The sequence below is a fragment of the Euprymna scolopes genome, chromosome 40 (genome assembly GCF_053919585.1).
Source record: "Euprymna scolopes isolate OS-2025 chromosome 40, ASM5391958v1, whole genome shotgun sequence".
NCBI classification, from domain to species: domain Eukaryota; kingdom Metazoa; phylum Mollusca; class Cephalopoda; order Sepiida; family Sepiolidae; genus Euprymna; species Euprymna scolopes.
In genome coordinates, this window is record NC_136521.1 from 34,590,350 (window position 1) to 34,601,156 (window position 10,807).

The following is a 10,807-nucleotide window of genomic DNA, read 5'->3' on the forward strand; positions in this document are numbered from 1 at the left end:
GTTTCATTCAATGTCACCTCCAACCTTTTTTTCAGGTGTATAAACGGCTGTATTATCTCTTGGTGTTTTATTTTTTTTAACTAGAACTTAAATACAAAACCTCTGACATACAGATGTAACCTTTCCTATTTTCAAACATGGCGGCATAAACACCTGAAGGAAGCCAGAGGTTATGTTGATCAAAACATTGTACAAATAACGCTCAAAATGTGAACAGTAGTCCAAATAATGTGAACACTAGTTCCTCACTGAAAAAAAATTCAAAACTACTGTGAACACTTATCCAAATTATCAACCGTCATTTACAAAAACAAATTCCAAAACCTGATAGAATTTTAAGTTTTTAGTGAAAAATTGTTTTTTGTAAATTTATATTTACTTTGATTTAGTTTGTTTTTATTTTATATTTCAATTTTTATCATGCAAATGGAACAAGTCTCATGGTTATTTTTTTTTTTTCCTATATATCCATAAACTGTCAAGAATAATATCTGATCAAATGACTGTTGTCAATTATTTGCGTATTGTGTATGCTGATGTTTTTTTATTATTTTACTTTAATTTAAGCAAAGTAAGAATGAACCATTATTAATCAGCAGAGTGTTATTGCTGTTCACCAAGGACAGAGACTATCAGGCATGTATGTGTAGAGTTATAATATATGGAAGTGAAATAGGATGGCGAGCATGCTTTGCATGAAGAGAAATGATATGATGGATGTGTAATGTTTAAAACATAGATCTAATGACTTCAGAGGTAGATTAAATCTTAACAGTATAGTGAAATATGTGCAAAACAGTACATTTTGTTAATCTGGTCACATTGAAAAAAAATGTACAGAAGTTGAAGGAGCAAGATCAGTTCATAGGGGAACAGCAAGGAAAATATGAGAGGAAATGATAAGGAAAGATTTGAAAACAGGATAAATAAAGACCTGGCCAGAGATAGTCTAGCTTTTAATTTCTATAAGTCACCCAACACATGCCAGCATGTAAAACAGATGTTAAACAGAATATAATAATGAGCTTTAAGCATTTTGGTAATAAGATATGCAAAAAAAATAATGGACAGCCATCTTTGAAATGCAAAGAAAATATCACCATGACTAGGCAATAAATCTGAAAAGGGCTAGAGAGCATATCCGCCAGAATGTAGATGAAAAATTAAATAGTAACAGCTTTCTTCAGATTAGTTGTTCATCCTCTGTGATGGTTTTAAATATTAATAATTGATTATTTATGTATTATATATGCTGATTTTTTTCCTATTTCTACGTACTTAAATATGATAAATGTTATTTTTCATGTTAATCACTAAAAGGGGAGGTAGTTTACTTGAAACTGTGTGTAAACAAATTTTGTGAGTTTTTAAAAGGCTGTTAGCCGTGTAGGATGGTGATGTGAAGTGATGCGACATATGAACAAAAATAGACAACCAAAAGCAACATTTGAATTATAAAACTTTGTATATCTATTTACTTTTCAAAAGATCTTTCACAAATAAATCAGTAAATATGGACTTAACAGAATGGTATAATGATATAATGTCTGGTATCCTACATTGCTATCAGCCTTCTTAAACACTCATATTATATAATTACTAAATTTTTAATCTGGCAATTTAAGACTTCAATAATAGAAAGCAACACAGAAGTATGAGACATTTGAAAGTCTGTCCATCCGCTAACATTGACAGATTTCTAATATCAAGTAATCTAGTATATATAATACTAGTTGTCTCTACCTGGTGTTATCTGGGAGTTTTTATTTTAATTACTGTGCCCGACTATACAGAGGTGTCACTTGCTTAGACTAGTGCATAAATAATCAACAGAAATCACTTGAATATGAGATGAACAGTATATCTGAAGAAAACTAAAAATCACATCAGTTGAAATCTTTGGATTGTTTGAACTACTATTTTCAATGTTTTAGCCAATGTAACCGCCAATCTTCTGCAGGTGTATTTTATTGAACTTGCAAATCTATGTGGAATTTCAAATGGAACCCTTTACCATAGGGTAGTTTGTTCTCATTCCATCACCCATGATTGGGTAAAAATCTTCAGTAATTTATTCTATTAGCATCGCACAGACTAAGAATGTAATGTTCAACCCTCAGAGACTGTCATTAAAAACTGATTATTATTTAGCACTTTATCCATTATGCTAGGAATTCTTACTCTGTCATGACTGACAGAATGAGAACAACTACTTTTGTAGATTAAATTAAAAAATGCTGTTTGAAATTCTGTATAGTTTTTGAGTTTGACAGAAAAGTTTCAGTGTTTGACAAGATATATCTGAAGTTCAGATGGACAGAAACATTGTCAGAATAACATGCAAGATAAGAACAGTAGTTTAAGATAACATAAATTATCAATCCTCATCTAAAACAAATTCTAAAATGTTGAAAAATATCAATGTTTTTTTTTTATCTCATTCATGGTAATGCTTCTTTTTTTTATATTCAAATATGACTGTTAATTATTTGGAAATTGTGTTAGCCAATCTTTACTACATGTTTCAGCAAATTTATTAAATACATGGGAAAACGTCCACATAAATAATGAACAACAGCCTTAATTAGTACATAAAATTCATTGCAGATGAAAATATATTTGAAGAAGGTCAAGGGGACACATTTGTCGAAAAATAGTCATAAAAACATAGCATTCCTGTCCAAAATTCCCCAATATTAAAACTAAAAAATCTATGTATGATGTGTCGACCCATGATGAAATGAAAATATCATATTCCAAAAATCACGTAAATTTATCAAGTTTTATTTTAAAATAAAATCAAATTTATGAGTATCGAAGGGACTGTCTTGCCTTTGGGGGGGGCTTGGAAAACAAAGGAGATAACTCAATTCAAAACTTGGATATATTACTATTTTTGACATGACAAGTAAGCTTTAAACAAGATATTACAAAAAAAAAACTTGATCTGTCAACTCTATCTTAATATTTTATATCTAGTGATAACCACAACCTTCTCTATAAATATAAATGACAATCACTTCCTCTCCCACTTGTACTTATAGGTCTGTGTCTCCGCTTCCTCTTCCTTGTCTTTTTCCTATCAGATATATCTGCTTTTTTTACCATCTCTATTACTCAATTAAAAAATGTTTTTTTGGTCCCCCGACAAAAGGAGGTTGGACCTGTAAATTCATCCTTATCCGTTCGTCTGTCCGCACTTTTCACAACAACTACATCTGAGAACTTTTTAAACTTTTGCACAAACATTAAACATGATATGAGTAAAAAAAAAAAAAAAAGTAACAGAACAGATTTTCCAGGAAAAATCCTTGCGTGTTGGTCTCTCGATTTATTGGAGAGGGACCTATGTTTTCAGTGGTGTCCGTGAGTCTGGATGATGCCAAATATCCGTCCATTAGTTTTTCCTGAAATTTTGCCACAAATTGTATTTCATTAAATAGATGTGCACAATAAAAAATATATTTTTGCAAAAATTCCTGTAGCATCTCCAGGGGCTCAAGAGAGGTCAAAAATGTCCCAAAATGGCATGTTTTGCCCCCATAACTTTTGATCCATCTGTTAGATTTGTCTGAAATTTGGCCAAAATGTGGAACTCATTGTTCTGATCTAGAAAACCTCAATTCTTCCCCCATTCTGGTAGAACTATTACTCGTGTAATGTGAGAACTCACAAGATAGGGAAGAAAGAGTTACAAGGATGCAGAAAGTAATGTAAATAAATTTATTTTCTACTCTTCAGACGTGAATGTTCCATTTGTTTTATTAGAAATATTTTAAAACTGTTAGTGTAGTAACTGTATCCTTCAACCATTCTTCCACCCTCCAAAAAATCAGAACAGTTCAAGACAGCAGACTATGGACTTCTCTTTTCAGATAAAATTTTATGACAATAATGAATGAATAATACAGAGTGACTCACAGGAAATGGATGTTTTTTAAGGAAAACAAAACTCTGCAAATATTTCAACAAAAATTTTATGTACATAAAAACATTTACTAAAAGAGAGCAAGGAGCGTTCTTTTTTTTAAAAAAACAAAAAAAAACAAAAAACATCCATTTCCCGTGACTCACCCTGTACTTATTGCAGTTTTACAAAACAATGACTTGTAAGAATCATTAATAATCTGTATGATTTTCATATATTTGAATTTGTATATCTCATCAGCCTATTGACTTAATTACTATTAATAATAGTTTTATACTCTTTAACTCTAAACATGCTATTTTAAAAAAAGATTCAAGTTTATTTATTATGTTTATAGATGTGTGTGTGTGTGTGTGTGTGTATATATATATATATATATATATACAAATACACACACACACACATATTTTGGTGGGGAATTTTTCAACAGCGTTTAATACATCAGTAAAGTTTTAGAATAACACAGAAAATGTTATATATATATAACTTTACCGATATATTAAACACTGTTGAAAAAAATCGCCACCAAAATATGTATTTGGGAAGTTATATATTTCAGAATGTGAGAGATTATATAATTATTTTCACAGCCAAACCACATCCCAGCTCACAAGAGCCATGACAGTCAACAAACCGGAAGTCCAAGACTCGAGTTTCAGGCTCATCAGTGAAACCTATCCGAACCCGAGATTCAAAATCTGTGTTTGTTCAATTGGCAGAGAGCTTGCCTCGTATACAAGAGGCTCAGGTTTCGAATTCCAGGTTCGGATATGTCTAACTGATGAGCCCAAATGAGGGCGAAACTCGAGTCTTGGACTTCTGGTTTCCGGTTTGTTGACTGTCATGGCTCTTGTGAGCTGCGACGTTGTTTGGCTGTGGAAATAATTATATAGTATATTCTCATGAGCTCATTCATTGTGGAATATTTTTTACTTACACAAAGACAGTCATTATATACTATGACTTAATATTTCCAGATGGTGTTTGGATCATGCTCTGTGCAGTACAGAAAATGTAAATTATATATAAGATTTTAATTATTTTCAAAGTCTCTTCCAATTATAAAGTACATGCAATCATATCAAAGTTGTTTATAACTGTTTCCGGATTATATTTATATAAGTGTTTTAATTTCAGGGAATTTATTTGAGATGTCATTTTTTATTTTTTTATTTATTTTTTATTTTTTTTGCATACTGTTTTAAATATTTTAAGATATTTATTTGTTTTGTTAAACTAGTTTTGATCTTTTAGTTATTTTATTTTTGGAATACTATTTTAAAACAAAAATAATTTATTGAAAACCTCAAACTGGTGAAGCTCCTTGGGCTGTAAAGTAGCTTATTCTATTTGAAACATACTCTGGTAGGAAGTCATAAAAAAAAAATTAAAAAAAAGATGACTCTGGAATCAGCATTTAGTGAGAGAGAGGGGGGTGTAGTGCGACCTCTACAAAATTTCCTGACTTCCGACTCTTTTAGTCAAGAATGCTGAAAAAATGTCATTGCCAACACTGTCATTTTTAAAACAACCAACTAACCTTAACCTTGACCTCTAGGTCTGATCAAAGCATTATTTTGAAATGTGTACAAATCCAGTAGATAAACAGATTTTTATGATCAAACGAGCACCTGTATATCCTGACGCTCAGATCTTTCTTTTGAGCCGTACAGCTTTTATATTAGACATTTTTCTTCTTGGTTTTATTAGTATATCTGGCAACACCAGTCCAAGGCTTATTTTACATATATGATCTTGTCTGTCCCAATGATAATGTTTAATGTGATATGTATAAATGCTAATGCAACGTCACATTGTGTTAGATTAGAATTTTGTATGAAATGCATAATTTTTTTTTATTTTTTAAATAAACGTTAACTCATTTAAAAATTAAAAACAAGTCAAATTCGATGATATACGTTTTCATCAGGCAAGGAATCAATTTTTTTTTTTTTTTTTTTTTTTTTTTTTCTTTCGTTGTATCATTAGATAATCAAGATTGTGTAATCTTAAAGAGAATACACAATCTGATTCCATACCTGATAAAAACGTATATCATCGAACCTGCATTGTTTTATTAATGTTTATTTCTAAAATCAAATTATGCATTGTATTGGTTGCTTAGCTTACAAATTCTAATTAAAATTCACAATGTTTACATTGAAGGAGAAAAATATAATTGTGTTAGATGTTTACAATAATGAATGGTCAATCCATATCAATTTCAATGGCCTATACCTTGGAAAGAAAGAAGATAATTCTAAAGTTAAACCAGGTTTTTGAAGTAAAAGATAAAATATTCAATTAAAACCTTTACTTTTGTTTCTTGTTCATTATCTCTTCTTTCTTGTCTCTTTCAGAAAATTGGGACTTTCGTTCCACTAACTTGAAAAAGAATGGGCATCTATTAAAATCTGCTGAACTGAAAAAAAGAGGCATAACCCGTTACGATGCCGAAATTCTTCTCTCTCAGGGCATCAATCTGCCTGAACCGAAAGTGGTACTTGAGCGCCAATTACCCGTGTCTATAAACGGCAACCGAACGGTCAACTTGAATGAGGCCAAGAACAACCTGGGCAAAGACACGGTCTTGCACTCTGTTCAGAGGAACTTCAGGAAAAGAAGGGTTAAGCAGGGCTTTAATAAACCTATCCACAAAAATGGTTACAGCAATGTTGATACTGCTGCAACATCGACACAAGAAATAACTGTAGCACCTTGCAATGCTACTGCTCGCATCCCTGAAATCTCAAGCGGTGGGGATGAAGTCCCTGTTGACTTGCCTGCAAAATCACCTGAGCAATCAAGTAAGGGGTCGTCATTATCCGCGTCATCATCAGATGTAGCCAAAGAAACAAAACCTAATCAGCCAGAACCTGATGATGTTAAGGTCAATTGTAAGAGCGCGCAGCTTCCACCAACTAGCAAGGATACTTTCCTTAGTTCGGACAGCAAAGCTGTTGACAGCAATGATAGCAATAGTGATAAACTAACAAATGGGAATTCTTTGCTCAACCGTGAAAAATATAGACCAGAAAGTGAGGTAGAGACCAGCAAGCCTAGCGACCCACCTCTACCTTCAATATCACCAACACCCGTGTCATCGTTATCATCATCGTCACTCGCACAAACACCGCCATCATTATCATCAATTCCTTCATTAGTCCATGTTTTGCAAGATTCGGAAAACTTGCCCGAGGTCACACGATCATCTCCCCCACCTCTCCTTTTGAATGGCACGCAGCTGTCTCCCTTAAGGCAAGAAGAACTGAAAACATTGGAATGTGAGGCCACTCTCTTTACTTCAACTACTGCCACTATTACTCCAGTTACTTCTCCAACCACCACCACTATCGTTACTCCTGGTATTTCTACTCCCACCATTACATCTGTTATTACTAGTAGTGCTACTGCTGCTGCGGCTATCGAAAACCCTTTTATAACGGACGATGTTGAAAAGGCAATGCCGTTACTTGAGCCATTAGATGATTTTAACGCAGCAGATATGGAAATCAACAACCAATTCCCGTGCTTGAATGGTGAGAACACTGCTGGGATGACACCGTGGAGCCATTCTGAAATGCTGGCCGACTTAAATCCAGCATCTCCTCTCAGAGAGACACTATTTAGTCTTGACACTTTGTTGGAGACAACGTCGTTATCGTCTTCACAGAGCTGTACAGTGCTCAACTTGCCGGCCAAGGATGATACTGTTGAAGATTCGGAACAGTACAGTCAGGATCTTAACTCCCAAAGTAAAATGCCTTTTATTCACAAAAATAAACTCGTCTCCGATAAAAGCAACTTCTCTGTACAGTTGAGTCCTCCTCTTCGGCCAAAGCCGTATGAAGGAAACTCTCCAGCACACCTTTACTGGGAAAAAGGGCCAAAGTTAAATGTAGATTTTTTGTCTGAATTATTAGCGTCTTCGAAATTAAAAAGAGCAAAGATGACTGACTCGGAAAACGTACCTGTTGATTCCGACTCCAAGCTATTTCAAAAGGCAGCCAGAATGGGGGTCGCTTCTTCACCTAAGAATATAAAAACTGAGGTTTTATCCCCCCAGAGGGAATCTGATCAAAACATCATCTTAACTCTGTCTCCTCCTCCTCCTCTCCTTTCTAAAGTAAAGATGGAAAACCTCCCACCCACTAAAACGTTACAACCCGAAAACTTTACAAACCTAACCCATCCAGTAGGTTCTAATAATTCAGAAATAACACTTTTTCCACGGATAAAGACAGAGGAAGTTCCATACCATAATCATTCACATAGTACAACTACAGCATCTTCAGAGAATGATACTCACAGTTCACAAATCATATCAAAGATTTCATCCTTTCTTGGAAAAACATCAGAACCAATATCTAATCAGAGAAAACTGAATTCCTCTTGCTCTAAAAGTTCCACCTTGAAGAGCTCCATGAACTCTGCTACAAGGGGCTCTACAAACGCTTCCTCAAGGGGTGTCGGGAACGCTTCCTCAAGGGGTGCCGGGAACGCTTCCTCGAGGGGTGCCGGGAACACTTCCTCGAGGGGTGCCGGGAACGCTTCCTCGAGGGGTGCCACGAACTCTTCCTCGAGGGGTGCCACGAACTCTTCCTCGAGGGGTGCCACAAACTCTTCCTCAAGGGGTGCCACAAACTCTTCCTCGAGGGGTGCCACAAACTCTTCCTCGAGGGGTGCCACAAACTCTTCCTCGAGGGGTGCCACAAACTCTTCCTCGAGGGGTGCCACAAACTCTTCCTCGAGGGGTACCACAAACTCTTCCTCGAGGGGTACCACAAACTCTTCCTCGAGGGGTACCACAAACTCTTCGAGGGGGTCCACCAAATCTGCCTCTCGCAAATTTTCTCGGTTGGAAGATTGCTACAAGAAGACATATTTGAAATCGAGAAGATCCAAACCATTTTCATCTATCTTTACCTCTGTTTCCAAAAGTACTCTTACTTCTAGGTCTCCAACAGTTCCATTGTCCCCTCAGAGGAGCACTTCCTTAAATGGAACTAATGGCATGGCCTTGCAGCGAACGCCTCCGAAACAGAATGATCCATATGCGTTTTCTTCACCTTCCCCTATCCAGAGAATGTCAAGTTTAGACTTTCGTTCCTTACACCCTGACTTGATGGCTTCACCTGAGCAGTCGCCGCCATCCCAGTATGATATTTTCCCAAAGAAAAAAGCTTCAAAGGCCTCTGTGAACTTGTTCAAGAAGTTGTCCGAGTCAAATAGTGGCTCATACACATTATTAAATGCTCCAGGTAGCTTGAAGCTGAGAATTCGCGATCCCAGTATAAAATCTAGTTACCCAGAGATGAAACGTCATCGGAAACGGTATTACAATTCTTCAAACTATTCTAGCACCAACAACAGTGAAGGTGCCACCATCACCACCAATAACAGCAGCAGTAGTAGGAATCATAAACGTAAAAAGAACAGTAGTTCCTTATCATATTCATCTAACAAACATAAACTGTCTGATCGCAAAAGTAGCCACTCATTTCAACGTTGCAGGACCCATTATGACAGCAGCCTAGAAGTTGGTTCACAGTATAAAATCCCTAAATTGACAATTCGTATGCGGCGCGACCCTATCATAGACACTCCAAGCCAGACAAAATGTGTTCTGTTCAACTTTGGTGAAAGTTCTTCCTCTGCAATTTCAGTACCTAGGGAAGCACATTGTGATACATCCTCCTCCTCCTCTTCATCATCATCATCCTCATCATCTCCATCTTCGTCCTCTTCCTCCTCCTCTTCCTCACACAAACACAAACACCGGCACAGAAGTAGCAACAATCACCGCCATCATCATCATCATCATCACCACCATCACAACCACCATCACCTCTCTAAGCACTCTGAACATTCCTATCTAGGCAAACGCAAGCATAAGTCGGATCGAGAGTATCATCATTATCAACCTCTACGACCTGTGCAGACCACACCAAAAAAATTACGATTAAAGCTTAGGGATTGTGCATTTGAATTACACATCCCCCCTAGCTAGTATAGATGGAAGCAAAAAAGAATAGGTGGTGATTTTTTTTTTTTATATATATATACATACATACATACATACATATATTTTCTTTCCTTCCTTTTTTTTTTCCATCATTTTGTTTGTTTTGTTGTTGTTTTTTTTTTATTCCAGAACAAACAAGGAAAATCAAATTGACTTTAAAATGTAAAGAAAGAGAAAAAAAATGGATGCCATGAAATGAAAGTTTTTTGAAAAGAAAAAAAAAAAGTTCTTTGGAAAGAAAAAAAAAAAAAATAATTTAAAAATTTAAATAAAGAACTTGCCCCCACCCCCACCCCACAGATTTTACAATATCAGTCTTGTGCCTTTCACTTATTTATTATAAATATACAGGCAGATTCGAAAGTAACCCGCTATTATTTAGTACTTATTATTACGAAAATATAATTCTTACAAGAAATGTATATAAGTGTACAGCATCAGGTTTTATTTAAAATTCAATGTGGGTGCCAGCATTCGGCACCAGCTTTTCAAGATGCCCAATAATTGCATCTACTCATTTCACAAACTCTTTTTCTTTTTTCACTAATGAGCCAACACTTCTGAAGGTTAAAAACCTACTTGAAGATTAGAATTAGTTAACGAGGTGGGTAGATTGGCAGATGAATGGCGCTGAATACTATAAAGGCATTTCTGAATTTTTTAGATGAGGATTGTTTTGTTTTTTTTGTATTATTTGGATTCATCAGACAACTGTTCTCATCTTGAGTGTCATTTTCACAATGTTTTGGTGAATGGTTTAGTATCTTGTCTAATTCAGGAATGTTTCTGTTGACAAGTTAAGACAAGATACACCTGAAGAAGGTTGAAGATTACATTGACCGAAACGTGAAAAT

At 35.2% G+C, this 10,807-nt stretch overlaps 1 protein-coding gene across 2 annotated transcripts in view; it reads left to right on the plus strand.

Annotated features, from left to right (window-relative positions):
• The window catches only part of LOC145265485 (uncharacterized), a 117,926-nt gene extending 107,662 nt beyond the window's left edge, over positions 1-10,264 (plus strand). For both annotated transcript variants that reach the window (XM_080121359.1, XM_080121360.1), the window contains exon 9: positions 6,289-10,264. In XM_080121359.1, coding sequence (XP_079977485.1) covers positions 6,289-9,938 — 3,650 coding nt within the window. In that variant the 3' untranslated portion in view covers positions 9,939-10,264. The remainder of the gene's footprint in view (positions 1-6,288) is intronic.
• The last annotated feature ends 543 nt before the right edge of the window (positions 10,265-10,807 follow it).